The sequence below is a fragment of the Theropithecus gelada genome, chromosome 19, assembly GCF_003255815.1.
Source record: "Theropithecus gelada isolate Dixy chromosome 19, Tgel_1.0, whole genome shotgun sequence".
Lineage (NCBI taxonomy): Eukaryota > Metazoa > Chordata > Mammalia > Primates > Cercopithecidae > Theropithecus > Theropithecus gelada.
In genome coordinates this window covers 15,093,177-15,109,036 of record NC_037687.1, presented here as the reverse complement: position 1 = coordinate 15,109,036, position 15,860 = coordinate 15,093,177, and the positions used below count along the sequence as shown (strand labels likewise).

Here is a 15,860-nt window from a genome sequence, read left to right as displayed (position 1 = left end):
GAACTTACATGCTAGTGGAGGGGCCAAATCAACAGGCAAACTGGTGGATGGATGTTTAGGGGGCTGGGCGGAAAGTTGTGTGTGGGGATGGTTGGGTACTTGCTTGGTTATGTGGATAAATGAGTATTTGCTTGGGTGCTGGATGAATGGGTGGGTAGATGGGAAGTGAATGGGTGTGTTGAGTGGGTGTTTGGGTGAATTAATAGATGGTTGGAGGGGTGGGTGGATAGGTGATTAGTTGATTGGATAGGTAGATGAGTGATTGATAGATTGAGCAAGTGGGTGAGATGGCTAGGTGGTTAGATATCTGGATACATGGTGGATAAGACAAGACAACAGACCATGATGTGTGTCTGATGGGGTAGTCCTGGAAGCTGTGATCCTGGGAACTGGGTGGAGAAGGTGACTTAGGACTGAAGACCTAGGGCAACTCTAGGGGCATGGAGGTGTGGGCAAGTCCAGTGTGGATGATTGGGAAGGAGGGAGTGAGCTTGCGGTTGAAAGGTAGCTGATGGGGGGCAGGGGACAAAAGGTTAAAAATTGGCTGGGTGGAGTCTTCAATGACCTATCAATGACCCATCAATGACCCATCAATGACCCGTGGGGGAACTTCTCTGCCCCCTTCCCACTCTTTTAGAGCTTTTAGCGAGTCTACCATTGGAAGTACCAGTGGGGTGATGAGGAGCCATTGGGGGGGTGAGACGACAAGGGTGTTGTCATGGTAACGGGGTCTCTCCCTGGACTCAGGCCGTGCGGGCCCTTTAAGGGTGACCTGCTCGGCCACTCCCAACATGGCGGCGAGCCCGCTGGCCGCCCCCCCCCTGGGGCGGCGCGGGGGGGGAGGGGGGCGCCCCGGACCTCCCCATCATGGCGGCGCGGCGGGGCTGTCGCGCTGAGGTCACGGCGGCGCGCCGGGGGGGGCGGGGCGGCGGGGGGAGCGATTTAAAGGGACAATGTCCCCCGAGCGGTGGAGGCGGCGGCGGCTGCGGAGGCCGCGGCACCGGCACCGGGAGCGGCAGCGGCGGTAGCGGCAGCGACGGCCGCACCAAGGAGGGGAGCTCCGAGCCCCGGCACCTGGCTGGCGGCGCCGCCTCCCTGGTGAGGCCCGGCCCGGCCTGGGGAGCCCGCGGGTGGGGCGGAGCCGTAGCGGGGCGGGGGAGGCCCGGGCCGGGCCGGGCCAGGCGGGACCCCCCGGGGCGGGGGCGGGGGCGGGGCCTTCAGGGGCGGGGCCTGGTCGGGGGCGGGGCCGTGCAGGTGGGGGGAGGGGCGGGGGTCTTGGGGCAGGTGTCCCCCCTACCTCGGCGCGTCCCGCGGGGTCTCCCGCCCCGGGGTGCACGGGCGGAGGACGCATCCCCCGGACCCTGGACCCCCGAGGAGTGGGCCCGCACGGCGCAGCCCCCACCTCTGCGACCCCTGGGGGGCATCCGGGTAGGAGCCCCCTCCCCACGCTGCCAAAGTGCTCCGAAGTTGCGGTCCCGCCCGTTCCCCGCGGGCAGTGCCCACCCGGTGGACAACCGCAGGTGCTTCCTCCGGGCCTGGGTAGGGACCCCCACCAAGACTGCCAGCCCACGGAGGAGCCCCCTGGGAATCCCCAGGCCCCCGAGGGCAGCGCCTGCAACCAGGCCTGGCGCCCCGGCCCCGCCCCGGTTGCCTGGGCCCGGCCTCCCCACCATCTCCCTGGGGAGGGCGCCTCATTCCTGCCCTTCACTTTCCGCCGTTACCTTGAAGGTATTTATAGGTAGAGAGGACAACCCCCGCTCCCCAGGGTCCTCATTTCTGGACCAGGAGCCCCATCGTTTTCTTTCGCCCGAGGACTAGAGCAATCTTGGTTGGGGGGTGGGGGGAATGGAGGAGCCCAAGCTGGGTATGCATGAGGGATAATGTTGGGGAGAAGCGAAAGGGTTAATGCTGGGGTCACTTGAGGCTGTGTGTGTGGAGGGGGGTGAAGGGGTTAATGCTGGAGAACCCTAAGGTCCTGTGTGGGGGAAGGGTTGGAGTGTGGGAAAGTGCAGGGATCACTGGTATGGGACAACCCAATGGAGAAAAGTAAAGGGGTAATGATGGGAGACTCCTGACGGTGTATAGGATCGGAGTGTACAAGTGGCTGGGATTCTTGCCGAGGAAACGAAGGCATGGCAGTAGGATGTGCGTGTGCATGGGTGTGAGGGCAGGACTGGGGAAAGTGCAGCTGTGTGTGAATGAAGGGAGGCGTCTGGAGAAGTGGAAAGATTGATGGAAGAAAACCTGGTGGCTGAGTGTGCATGTGTCAATATGGGTAAACTGAGGCAGTGCAGGATCTGTATAAAGGGGAAGAGTTATTGATGGGGAGATGGAGGCATGCTGAGGGTAGGGGCCATTGGGATAGAAGGTGTGTGAATAAGGTCTGAACACCATTAGCTCCCCTGGGCTGGGAGGTAAACTGAGGCAGTGAGCTGCAAAGGTGAGGACCGAGGTTTTGAGGGAGGGGAAACTGAGGCAGATTCCCTTTCCTCCATCCCCTAAGCACTTCTCTCTCTCTGTCCCCAGGCCCACAATGCCCCGCTGAGCCAGCCCAGCAGCTGAGTGGATCCAAGCAGAGAAAATCCAATGGAGGGGTCCCTGGCAGGCAACCCAGCTGCACCAGATCGTCCCCGAGGCCCAGAGAGACTGCCTGGCCCGATGCCGAGGGAGAACATCGAGGGTGGGGCCGAGGCTGCTGAGGGGGAAGGTGGCATCTTCCGGTCCACCCATTACCTGCCTGTCACCAAGGAGGGCCCCCGAGACATTCTGGATGGCAGAGGTGGCATCTCTGGTAAGAGAATGGGCCCTGTGGCCCCCAGGAAGCATCCAGCTCATTCCCCAAGGCTCAGAGAGAGCCAAGTCACCCAGCGCAGTAGCAGCTGAGCTGGGATGCTGATTCTGCTTCGGTCCAGAGCCTTTTCTTTGCACTCTGTTTAGTTTCTTATTTGACAGTTGTGAAAACAGATGTCCTGGGAGCCAGTGACCAGACCAAGGTTCCCCACTGGGTAGTGTGGAGCTGGGACTTAAACTCAGGTCAGCCTGGCTCCCTCCTCTGAGCATACTAATTGGGTCCAGAGGCCCATCTCAGCACCCCAAACTCCCTGTCCCCAGCCCACTTGTTCCACAGGTATTCCCCACTCCCATCAGTCTATCCCGGCTCTCTCTGGCTGTCTGGGTATATCCTGTTCCTGAGCCATGGGCCAAAACAGCGTGGACCCTGTAGTGGCTAGGGAGAGACTGGGTAGTCAGGGATACTGGCCACCCCTTTGTGCCTTGGTTTACCCAGCAAAAAGGTATCTGACACTCTCCCCACATCCAGATGTGTTATTCATTCATTAAATACTGAGCACCTTCGGTGTGCCAGGGTATGTGCTAGGTGCTGGGAAGGCAGCTGTAAACCAAAGAGGCAAGAATTCCTGCCCTCAAGCGGCTGACACTCTAGTAGAGGAAATGGACAACAAGCAACTAAACAAATATCAGAAGGATAGGTAGTGACAGATGCTGTGAAGGCATTAAACAGAGTGCCAGGATCATGCCTGGGAGACCTGGGAGAGCCTCCCTGATAGAGTGGCATTTGAATGGAGCATGGAGTGAATGGTGGGAAGGACATTCCGGGTGGAGGGAACAGCCAGTGCAAAGGCCCTGTGGTGGGGAGGAGCCTGATGTGTCCAAGGACCTGGTAGGAGGCTGATATGCCTGGAAAACAGTGGGCTGATGCCTCAGACCCCCCCCGCCCGCCCATCTCCAAACACCTAATCAAGGGCTTCCTCCATGCCAAGGCTTTTGCATGATCATCTTCTGTCTTTCTCCAAAGAACCCTGTAGAGTAGCCTTTGTTATTATTATCCAGTATCAGAGATGGGGAAACTGAGACCCAGAGCAGCGACATAAATTGCCCAAGGTCACCTAGCCAGGGAGTAGCATGGCTTGACAGCCCTCACTCTTAACCACCCTGCTGCATCCTCGCAGATCCTTGACCTGCTCCAGCCACCTTTACCACTCATGATGCTCGGATATTTATAAATACACAGCACCTTCTAGGGGCCACACACTGGGGCACAGTGGTGACTGAGCACACACCATCCTCGCTCTCACAGACCCCACCCTCTGAGGCTGGGGAGACAGATGTTGTGATACCATGTTATGACCCGGTGTTATGTCACCAGGTGTTATGACACAGCGGCTGGGGCTGTGATGAGGAAAGCACCTGGCGGGGAGCAACCAGGAGTTCCTGCAGGAAGTGAGAGGTAGGATGAGGAACAATGAGCCAGACCAAGGGGGTAGCAAGCATCTAGGCAGGGGACTGCATACATGCAGAGGCTTAGAGGTAGCTGATGGCATCTGCAGGTGTCAGGCAGTGGGGTGGCAAGGTGAGATCCCTGAGGGCACAGGGTACACCCAACTCCAGAGTATCAGCACTCAGGGAAACTTAGCAATTCCCTCCTCTAAGCCATTAATAACTGAGTTAATAACTGCGGCTCAGAGATAGGCAGGATTTTGTGCCAGGTCGCATAGCCAGCCAGGGCAGGGCAGGGACTTTGATTTTGTGGGAGCCTGAGGGTACAGGCCGTAGGGATCCCAGGGTCCTCTCTGGGTCTGGTTCCGAGGGATTGGACATCTCTTCTCTACCTGGCAGATGCCTCAGGTCTGGGGAGAGGGAAAAAGCAGGCAGGTAGGTGCATCCTCACTTCCTCTGGGGAATCACCCAGGGTCTCATGCGTGCATCTCTTTTATAGCCTGGGGAGGAGGGAAATGTGGCTGCTGAGGGGGGCCAGGCCCACCCTTGAAGGTTTCCCTCAGCAGCTGGGGGCAGGGCTGGGAATGGCTTGACTCGGAGTGAGGTCATAGCCTGGATTTGGAAGAATGCCTGGGTTTGGGACACCACGTCTCTCCCACTACCCTCCCTGTCTGCTTGATCTGCCCCTTCCGGGACGCAGGCACCTGCCCTTCTAGTCTTGTGATGCCTATAAATAGGAACAGGCCCTGGGGCTGCTATTCTACCCCAAAGCCTGGGCCTTCCTTTATCCCTACTTAGCCCTCGGAGCCCCCCAAGAGCACCCTGGAGTGACCACCTCCAAACTTCTCTGCCTGGGCAGGGGTGTGCCGGCCGCCTTCTCTGTCCTCCGTTACGGCTGTTTACCCGGAGCTCCCATACCCGCTCTGCAGCTCCTACCTCTCTGGTTGGGCCTCCCAGGTTCAGAAAAGACTCGGGGGGCTAAGGTGGTCTGTATGGATCGATGAAGAGTCTGCTACATGCCTGGCATTGTGTTGGGGACAGGGCACCCAGGGACAAATGACACATCATTTCTGCCATCTTGGGGCCCCAGCCTGGGGAGAAAATCAGAGCATGGAGTGACCGGGCCTGAGGCTGTGGGGTCTAGCCACCAGCTTCCCCCTTGAGACATCGCTGAACCAGCCCTGACCCCCCCCCAGGCCTCCCAACAGCCTTCTTCCCCTCCACCGCCACTTCTCTGGATGGAGCATTACTGCGATCTTGCTGGCACCCATTGCTGGCCCTGCGAGACTGGGTCGGTGGCTGTTCCCATGGCACAGAGGAAGAAACCAAGGCTCGAAGTGGGAGAGGCACGCCCTTCAGGGCACCCCTGGGGCCTTGAACTTGGATCTGTCTGGCTCCAGAATCTAGGTTCTTGGCTACTCTATCAAGTTGAACCCCAGGCTTGGAGTTCACGCTGCTCATGGACACCCCTTGCCATCAGCATTTGCAGACTCTCTCGGGGAACCCAGATGGCAGGAGCCAACAAGGGCTGCTTGGCACGGCCACTGCCTGAGGGCTGCGACCCAGCACCTCGTCTGACCCATAGGGACTCCTGGATCCCCATCAACTGTGGAGGCCTCTGGGTGAAGCCCCCACCCCCAAGGTGTCTTGGACACAGGGCACTGCTTGGCCTGCTTCCTCCAAAGTCACTGCCACTAAAAATAGGAGACTCGCTGGAATTGCTCAAGGAGGCCACGCGGTCCCCTGGCTCTTGGAATTCTTAGACAACGGCAATCGCAGAATCACCAAATCTGGGACGCCCAGAATCTTGGGAGCTTGGGGTCCTAGAACCTCAGAGGCAGGATGCCCAGGACCCTCAGACCCAAACCTCTAGGTCGTGCTAGGGCAGGTTATATGCGAACCGGTTGCCCTCTCCTGAGAAAAGACAAATCTATGACTCATGTGTTCTCTAGAGACCCCGTTTCTTGGGGGCCTCACTCCCTTGGCTGGGCCAGGCCTTTCTTTCCCAACTCTGAACGCCCTCTCCAACACCCCCATCCTAAAACCAGCCCTTGCACCCCGGCATAGCTCTGCTGCCCATCAGTGTATCCTGGTGGTTCTCAAATGGGGGTGATTCACTTCCCCCTCCAGGGGACACTTTGGTAATGTTTGGTGACACTTTTGGTTGTCATGACCGAGGGCTGGGGAGATGCTGGCGTCTGGAGGGTGGAGGCCAGGGATGCTGCTCACCATCCTGCAATGCACAGGGTGGACCTCACCTCAGAAAATGATCTGGCCCCAAATGCCAATAGTGCTGATGTTGAGAAACCTTGCGCTGTATGTAGATGATGCAAATTTCCATACCCCCAGCACCCCTTCCAGAGGTCACACAACAATCACAACCCTTTTCTTGGGTTCTGAAGCAGGACCCTCAGCCAGTGTCCACACCTTTCTGGTCAACACCCTCTCCCCATCCTACCTCCATTTTTATCCCTTGACTCCCAACAGTCAGCTCTCAATTTCTTGGGCCAATTGGATGATGAGGGATTGGAAAAAGAATTCGCCCCAGCCCTATCCCTTTTTCTGGACCATCCTCAAATTGAGGCTAATCCAACAATTGCATCTGTCGGGCTCTGGATGGGGCACAAGTTCCCCCAGTGTGTTAACCTTGGCCCGGGCAATTGGCCTGCTCCCCGATTGGCAAGCTCACCCGCGTCAGGCAAGTGTGGCGGGCAGAGGAGACGCAGGCCAGGATTCCTGTGGTCGCTCCAGGCATTGGCTCCACAGGCGGATAATAGAGAGTTGGCTCCATCTGTGTTGGTGGGGAGGGGGTCCCGGGAGAGGACTGGATTTCAGGACATAGGCCTGGGAGAGGGTGCAGAAGGCAGGGATGGGCTCTCTGCGGCTCAGGTTAGAACAGGTGCCTTGTTCATCATCTGGCAAGGATTTGTTGAGCGCTTGCTGTATGCCAGGTGCTGGGATGCTACAGTGAATGAAGCCGACAAAGTCCCTGGTCTACTGCAACTACATCCTAGTGGGGGACCCAGCAAGCAGTCATCCCAAGAAAGAGCTAGGTGATTTCAGAAAGTGCTAAGAAAGAAATGAAACAGGTGCTGAGAGAGAAAATCACAGGGGCTCATTTGAGTTAGGCGGTTAGGGATGAGTGCCCTGGGCAGAGGGCATAGCAGGTGCAAAGGCCCTGAGGTCCAAAAGAGTTAGGTGGGCTTGGGGCTTCCCGAGGAGGCCCATACAGTCAGAGTAGAGGCATTGAGGGGCCAGGAGAGAGACGGGAGGTTAGAGAGACCAGCAGAGGTCTGACCTCATAGGGCCTTGTAGGTGGCGGCTAAGAGTCTGGTTTTTAGGCCGGGCACAGTGGCTCACACCGGTATTCTTAGCACTTTGGGAAGCCAAGGTGGGTGGATTGCTTGAGGTCAAGAGTTTGAGACCAGCCTGGTCAACATGGCGAAATGCCCTCGCTACTAAAAATAGAAAAATTACCCAGGCATGGTGGTGCACGCCTGTTATTCCAGCTACTCAGGAGGCTGAGGCAGGAGAATCGCTAGAACCCGGGAGGCGGAAGTTTCAGTGAGCCGAGATCGCGCCACTGCACTCCAGCCTGGGCAACAGAGTGAGACTCCATCTCAAAAAACAGAAGTCTGGTGTTTATTATAGGTATAATGAGAAGCCAGGTGAGTTTTTAGCAGGGTGAGTCTTGTAAAAAAACCACCCTGGTTGCTGGGTGGGGGGAAAGAGAGGAGGGTTGGAAGGCAGCAAGCCCCTGGGGTCCCCCAGGAGAGTCAAGGGGACTCCTCCAAAGAAACCCCTTCCAGGGCTCAGGACTGCAGAGGCCACAGGCCTCTCAGGGAGAGGAATTGGGAGCCAGCAGGGCCCTTCCAAGGCACCTGGCAGGGCTCCTGGAGCTGGGGTGTGGAGGGCCCCGGCCAGGGGGACCCCAGCCCCTCAGGGTCTCCCCTCTCTGTTGCAGACGGGCAGCCCCATCCCGGCCTCAGCGAAGCCCTCCCCCGTGCCACCTCCGCCACCCATCGGATCAGCAGCTGGTGAGTGCCATGCTGGCCCTGACCTCAGGGAGGGCAGGGGGGCAAGCAGGACATGCCCAGGCCCCAGAGAAGCCCCTGGGGAATGAGAAGGGGACAGGAGGGAATCAGGAGGCCAGGCAGGAGGAGGAGGCAGCTCCCGGCAGGCAAGCCCCTGGGCGTGTGCTGGGGTTGGGGGAGGTCTGGGATGAACACAGAAGGTCAACTCTCATTATCCCTGCCTCTCTGGGCCTCAGTTTTCTCATCTGCAAAATGGAGACCATAAGATGCATCTCATGAATTCGCCTTGAGGATCCAAGGGGCACTGGGTGAGAGCAGGAATCAAGAGCAATGCTGACGGTCCCTACCCTTTATTAAATGGCTTGGCAGCTGCTAATAGGTCATAGTAATTTTTTTTTTTTTTTTTTTTTTTAGAGAGTCTCACTCTATCGCCCAGGCTGAAGTGCAATAGCGTGATCTCAGCTCACTGCAACCTCCACCTCCTGGGTTCAAGTAATTCTCCTGCCTCAGCCTCCCCAGTAGCTGGGATTATAGGTGCCCGCCACCATGCCTGGATAGTTTTTGTATTTTTAGTAGAGATGGGGTTTCACCATATTGGCCAGGCTGGTCGAGAACTCCTGACCTCAGGTGATCCACCCATCTCAGCCTCCCAAAGAGCTGGGATTACAGGCGTGAGCCACCGCGCCTGGCCAGGTCCTAGTAAGCTTATCAGGATTACTAATAGCTCTCAGAATGAACAATACCATTATTAATTAATTAATAATAGCTGCTATGAGCTACACTCTGAACATGTGTTTATCCCCACTGAGTCCTTGCCACAGCCCCAGGAGGATGGTCCTGTTAGTATCGCATGTCAGCGATGGAGCTGAGAAAGGTGACCTTATGGTCTCCACCCAACATCTGAATGGAACTTTTTCCACATCTGTTCCATGAGCGTGATTGGCATCCCCCGATGGAGGCAGGATCTTGAAAAGGAAGGGAGAACCGATCACAAATGGCCATAATAAGAACCCACCCTGGTCCAGGCATGGGGTGAAACAAAGCATTTCTCAAGCACTGAGTTGTATCATCTTCACCCTACAGCCTGTGGGGTCATTGAAAGGTTGTGGTTGTGAGCATTTAAATAAGCACCTGCCTTATGTTGCAAGCAACTTTTGTTGATGGTGGCTATGAGAAAGCTCCACAGATGTTGTATAAGGACAAAGGGGTTCCCAGTTCTTGGGAATTACCCCCATTTTTAGGATTGGAAAACTGAGGCCCAGAGAGGTTACCCTGCCTCCCCCAACCCCACTCCCACCCCTCTGCCCAGGAAGGTCAGAATCACTGGGACCAAAGGCTTAGCAGGGACCTTCCACCTCTCCTGACTCTGCGCTTCCAGATGGGGAGATGCAGGGAAAAGGAACATTCCTTTGAACTGTTCCACCACAAAGTTAACTTTCACCAAATCTGAGGGAGAGGTGAAACTAAATTAGCAAAATCACCCCAGTTTGGGGAAGACCAAGACAGAAGCAGCCTGGAGCATAGATGAGAGGCTTGGGTCCTTCCTGGGGAGAGATGAGAGTTAACTGTTGCCACCAGACTTCTTAGAGGTGGCCACATCCCCGTGTGGTCCAGGGGTGGTCTCCGCATATTCCCCGACAATGCAGCAGGGCTAGGCTTTGTGGGCAGGTGCATCCTAAGAGTTGAACCTGGCTTTTGACCCGATAGGTCCGAAAGGATCCACATGGACTCCCCCTACCTCCCACCCTCACCCCCACACCCCTGTCGCCCTCGGGCTGGATCTCTGGGGCCTGCTTCAAACTGCCTGTGAGGACCCCCATCACCACCCTAGGAAGGAAAACTGCAGCCCATGGCTAACCTGTCCCCATTGGCACTTCCTTGCAGCTGCTGGGATGGAGGCAGCCTGGACTTCCGGCCGGGCTCCCCACCACCCCATCTCCTGGGCCATTTCCCAGGCACCCCTGATGGCCGGGGACCCTGGGAGCACCCCCTTGTCCAGGAGGCTGGGGAGGGCATCCTGTCTGAGCGGAGATTCGAGGACTCGGTCATTGTGAGAACCATGAACCCCCACGCTGAGCTAGAGGGCTCTAGAAGGTTCTTGCACCACCGGGGGGAACCAAGGCTTTTGGAGAAACACCCCCAGGGTCGCCCCAGGTTCAACTGGCTCCAAGATGAGGACGAGCAGGGATCCCCCCAGGATGCAGGGCTGCACTTGGACCTGCCTGCCCAGCCGCCACCCCTCGCCCCCTTCAGAAGGGTGTTTGTGCCAGTGGAAGACACCCCGAAGATGCTGGACATGGCGGTGGTGGGTGGCAGAGAAGACCTGGAGGACCTGGAGGGGCTGGCCCAGTCGTCGGAGTGGGGCCTACCCACGTCAGCCTCGGAGGTGGCCACACAGACCTGGACGGTGAACTCAGAGGCGTCTGTGGAGCGGCTGCAGCCGCTACTGCCTCCCATCCGGACCGGGCCCTACCTGTGTGAGCTGCTGGAGGAGGTGGCCGAAGGGGTGGCCAGCCCAGAAGAGGACGAGGACGAGGAGCCGGCCGTGTTCCCATGTATCGAGTGCAGCATCTACTTCAAGCAGAAGGAGCATCTCCTGGAGCACATGAGCCAGCACCGCCGAGCCCCAGGCCAGGAGCCCCCTGCGGACCTGGCCCCGCTGGCCTGCGGTGAGTGTGGCTGGGCCTTTGCCGACCCTGCCGCTCTGGAGCAGCACCGGCAGCTGCACCAGGCCTCCCGGGAGAAGATCATTGAGGAGATCCAAAAGCTGAAGCAAGTTCCAGGGGACGAGGGCCGGGAGGCACGGCTGCAGTGCCCCAAGTGTGTCTTTGGCACCAATTCCTCCAGGGCTTATGTGCAGCACGCCAAGCTGCATGTGCGTGAGCCCCCAGGCCAGACCTCCAAGGAGCCTTTTGGAGGCAGCAGTGGGGCTGGCAGCCCCAGCCCTGAGGCCAGCGCCCTCCTCTATCAGCCCTACGGAGCTGCCGTCAGCCTCAGCGCCTGCGTCTTCTGTGGTTTCCCGGCGCCCAGCGAGAGCCTGCTCAGGGAGCACGTGAGGCTGGTGCACGCCCGTCCCCACTGGGAGGAGGATGGCGAGGCTTATGAGGAGGACCCTGCCAGCCAACCGGGCACTAGCCAGGATGCTCACGCCTGCTTCCCTGACACTGCTGTGGACTACTTTGGCAAAGCTGAGCCGTCCTTGGCCCCCATGTGGCGGGAGAACCCTGCTGGATACGACCCCAGCCTGGCCTTTGGCCCAGGATGCCAGCAGCTGAGCATCAGAGATTTCCCGCTGTCAAAACCACTCCCGCATCGCGTGGGCCAGAGGCCTCTTGGAAGGCTGGCCTTTCCCTCCACACTAGCATCCACCCCCTACTCCTTACAGCTCGGGAGAAACAAAAGCACCGTCCACCCACAAGGGCTGGGGGAACGGAGGCGCCCTTGGAGTGAAGAGGAGGAGGAGGAGGAGGAGGAAGAGGAAGATGTGGTGCTGACCTCTGAGATGGATTTTTCCCCTGAAAATGGGGTCTTTTCACCCCTAGCCACCCTCAGCCTCATCCCACAGCCTGCCCTGGAGCTGAAGCGGACATTCCGAGAGGCCCTGCAGGCAGCAGAGGCCACCCAGGGGCAGCAGCAGCAGCTCCGAGGGATGGTACCCATTGTGCTGGTGGCAAAGCTGGGGCCGCAGGTCATGGCGGCGGCCAGGGTGCCCCCGAGGCTGCAGCCCGAGGAGCTGGGGCTGGCAGGCGCACACCCGCTGGACTTCCTGCTCCTGGACGCGCCGCTGGGCGGCCCGCTGGGGTTGGACACACTCCTGGATGGGGACCCGGCCATGGCACTGAAGCACGAGGAACGGAAATGCCCCTACTGCCCCGATCGCTTCCACAACGGCATCGGCTTGGCCAACCACGTCCGGGGCCACCTGAACCGCGTGGGCGTCAGCTACAATGTGCGCCATTTCATCTCCGCTGAGGAGGTGAAGGCCATTGAGCGCAGGTTCTCCTTCCAGAAGAAGAAGAAAAAAGGTAGGGCAGCTTCACTTTAAAAGGCCCAGGAGACCCATGGCTGGGCAACCTACCCTTGATCTAAATTCTCTCCCTTAGCGCCAAGCAGGGGGACACTGGGGCCTCTGCTCCTGAGAGACTTGGGAGCTGCAGTAAAGGCCACCCGTCGGTGGATGTGTGGAGACGCCCCAGTGCCCTGGCCATTCCAGCCACTGGAGGAAGGAGTGTGGGTAGAAGAGTCAGCCTCGGGCAGAGAATTTCATTCATTCCTCCATTCAACAAATATTTACTGAGCAAGGTTCCCCTCTGTTCTGGGGACCTGGGGACACAGCAGTGGACAGAATAGCAGTTCTTGGACTCTCGGAGTTCATGGCCCAGTCCAGGAGTGGTGGGACCCCCTCCATCCCACCCTGGCCAGCTTCAGAACCCCCTGAGGCTGCCTGTAAGGTCTGTCAATTCCCACGGTACGAGGCTCTGATTCCCGAAGTCTGTCTCCAACAGGAGCACTCTGGGTGGTTCTGACATTGGCAGACACACAGCCCACTTGGGCAAGTGCCAGTATGGTATATGAGAGAGAGAGAGAGAGAGCGAGTGTGTGTGTGTGTGTGTGTCTGTGTCTGTGTCTGTGTGTGTGTATGTGTGTCTACGCACTAGGGGTAGGGGGCAAGGGGTGGACAACTAGGAAACCCGGCAGTGATGACGCTGACTGAACAGGGCTGAGATGCGGGGAAAGCTGGGGCAACCAGGAGGCTGGGGAAGCTGAGACAAAGTCCCTAACTCCAGTTGCAGGGCTCAGAGAAGGCTCCCAGCAGAGGGCATTACATCCATTTGTCCATTTCTTCATCCAACAAATATTTAATTTACAGCACTTGGGTGATCATAAGTAAAAATAGTCACGAGAAGGCTATTAATCAAATACTCTCACAGAGGATAGCAAGTCCACAACTAGAGAAGCATTTCTTTTTCTTTCTTTCTTTTTTTAAGGGACAGGGTCTTGCTCTGTTGCCCAGGCTGGAGTGCCATGAGGCAATTATAGCTCACTGCAGCCTCAAACTCCTGAGCTCAGGCAATTCTCCCACCTTAGCCTCTCAAGTAGCTGGGACTACAGGCATGCACCACTATGCCCAGCTAATTTTTTTTTATTGAGATGATGGGGTCTCACCATGTTGCCCAGGCTGCTGTCAAACTCCTGGGCTCAAGAGATCTTCCCGCCTGGCCTGCCAAAGAGCTGGGATTACAGGCATGAGCCACCGCACCTGGCCCTGGAGAAGGGTTTTTGCAGGAGAGGTCCCTCCTTGATGTTGCCAGATGTGGGAAGGAGGCTTCCTGGAATGGGGTGGGAGGATACACGAGCTGAGAGCTGAGGACAGGAGCAAAAGGGACAGCCACGGGGAAGAAAGACAGTCCAGGGTGAAGCCCTGAGTATGGGGAGGGGTTGGGGCTGGGGAGTAGCCCCTCCCCACCTCAGGCAGTCCTGTCCTCTCTCCACAGTGGCCAACTTTGACCCAGGCACCTTCAGCCTGATGCGCTGTGACTTCTGCGGGGCTGGCTTCGACACACGGGCCGGCCTCTCCAGCCACGCCCGGGCCCACCTACGTGACTTCGGTATCACCAACTGGGAGCTCACTGTCTCGCCCATCAACATCCTGCAGGAGCTGCTGGCCACCTCTGCCGCTGAGCAGCCCCCCAGCCCCCTGGGCCGAGAGCCTGGGGGTCCGCCTGGCAGCTTCCTAACCTCCCGTCGGCCCCGCTTACCTCTCACGGTGCCCTTTCCACCCACCTGGGCTGAGGACCCTGAGCCAGCCTATGGAGATGGTAAGGGGAGGGGACGGGCTGTGCTGGAGCCCTATCCTTCCCAGGGGCCCAGAGCATTGGAGGGGCGGGGCTGGAGGGGCACCACTCAGCTTTCCTGGAAGCATTTTGAGTCACTTTACAAAGTATGTTGATGACTCTCCTTACAACCAACCTGCTATTTAGGTGTCCTTTCTGTTTCACTCAGGATCTGGGCCAGGTCTCTTTCTGGATCCAGTTTTTCCCTATCTTTCCTGCCAGTGACTTTGACAAATGCTTCCTGAGCTTTTACTGGGAGCCAGACATCGTTCTAAGCACTTTACAAACATGAACTCATTTACATCCTCACAACAATCCTATAAGGCAGGGTTATTATTTCTTCCACTTTACAGATGAGGAAACTGAGGCACAGAGAGCTTCACCTGCTCGAGGTCACACAGCTGGAAAGGGTGAAACAGGGATTTGAAACCCAGGCAGTCGGGCCCCAGATTCTTTGCTGTTAATGACATCTTCTATCTTGAGACGCATTGTTACATAGAACTTGCTGAGATGATGGCTGGAAATGTTCTCTAGATATCTGCACGGTCTTACAGGGACACCATTGGTCATGCATGGCTGTTCAGAAGTTGAAATGAAGCCAGTATCAGGCTACTGGGGATCCTATTGGATAGTGCAGATCTAGAGTCTAGATTTTCTTTTTGTTGTTGTTGTTTTTTGTTTTTTTTTTGTTTGAGTGGCGCAATCTTGGCTCACTGCCACCTCCGCCTCTGGGGTTCAAGTGATTCTCCTGCCTCAGCCTCCCGAGTAGCTGGGATTACAGATGCCCATCACCATGACCAGATAACTTTTGTATTTTTAGTAGAGACAGGTTTTCACCATGTCGGCCAGGCTGGTCTCAAAACTCCTGCCTTCAAGTGATCCGCCTACCTCAGCCCCTCAAAGTGCCAGGATTACAGGCGTGAGCTAACGTGCCCAGCCTACAGGCCAGATTTTATTTTCTTTTTTTTTTGAGACAAAGTCTTACTCTGCCACCCAGGCTGGAATGCAGTGGTGCAATCTCAGTCACTACAACCTCCAACTCCCAGGTTCTAGCAGTTCTGCTGCCGAGTAGCTGGGATTACAGGCGTGTACCACCATGCCTGGCTAATTTTTGTATTTTTAGTAGAGATGGGGTTTCACCATGTTGGCCAGGCTGGTCTCAAACTCCTGACCTCAAGTGATCTGCCCTCTTCAGCCTCCCAAAGTGCTGGGATTACAGGCCACTGCACCCAGCCTAGAGTCTAGATTTTCAACCAATGTTTGCTTTATCTGGCAGACGTGATATGTTCCTCCATTATCAAATGCTTGCTATGTACTAAGGTTTTTTAATTTTAATTTTTTATTTTTGAGACGGGGTCTTGCTGTATTGCCCAAGCTGGTCTGGAACTCCTGGGCTCAAGCAGTCCTCCTGCCTCAGCCTCCCAAAGTGCAGGGATTTAGAGGCCTGAGCCACCACATCTGGCCCCTGTACTAAGATTTTAACATGTATTATCTCATTTATGCCTCAGTGTAAGTCTGTGGAACTAAGATTGTTGTGTTTCTGTTTTTATATTTGTTTGTTTGTTTGAGGTGGAGTCTCACTCTGTCACCCATGCTGGAGTGCAGTGGCACGATCTTGGCTCACAGCAACCTCCACCTCCGGGGTTCAAGCTATTCTCCTGCCTCAGCCTCCCAAGTAGCTGGGATTACAGGCACCCACCACCATGCCTAGCTAATTTTTTTTTTTTTTTTTTTTTTTTTTTTTTTTTTTTTTTTT

General features: G+C 56.9%; 1 protein-coding gene across 2 annotated transcripts in view; it reads left to right on the top strand.

The window, feature by feature from the left end:
- The first annotated feature begins 939 nt into the window (after positions 1–939).
- Positions 940–15,860, top strand: part of WIZ (widely interspaced zinc finger motifs) — a 27,900-nt gene continuing 12,979 nt past the window's right edge. The window contains exons 1-3 of one of the 2 annotated variants that reach the window (XM_025368390.1): positions 940–1,098; positions 2,527–2,791; positions 13,766–14,089. In XM_025368390.1, the coding sequence (XP_025224175.1) occupies positions 2,587–2,791; positions 13,766–14,089 (529 nt within the window). In that variant the 5' untranslated portion in view covers positions 940–1,098; positions 2,527–2,586. Of the gene's footprint in view, positions 1,099–2,526; positions 2,792–10,176; positions 12,296–13,765; positions 14,090–15,860 lie in introns of those variants that run through there. The other variant, XM_025368387.1, reaches the window with a different exon arrangement.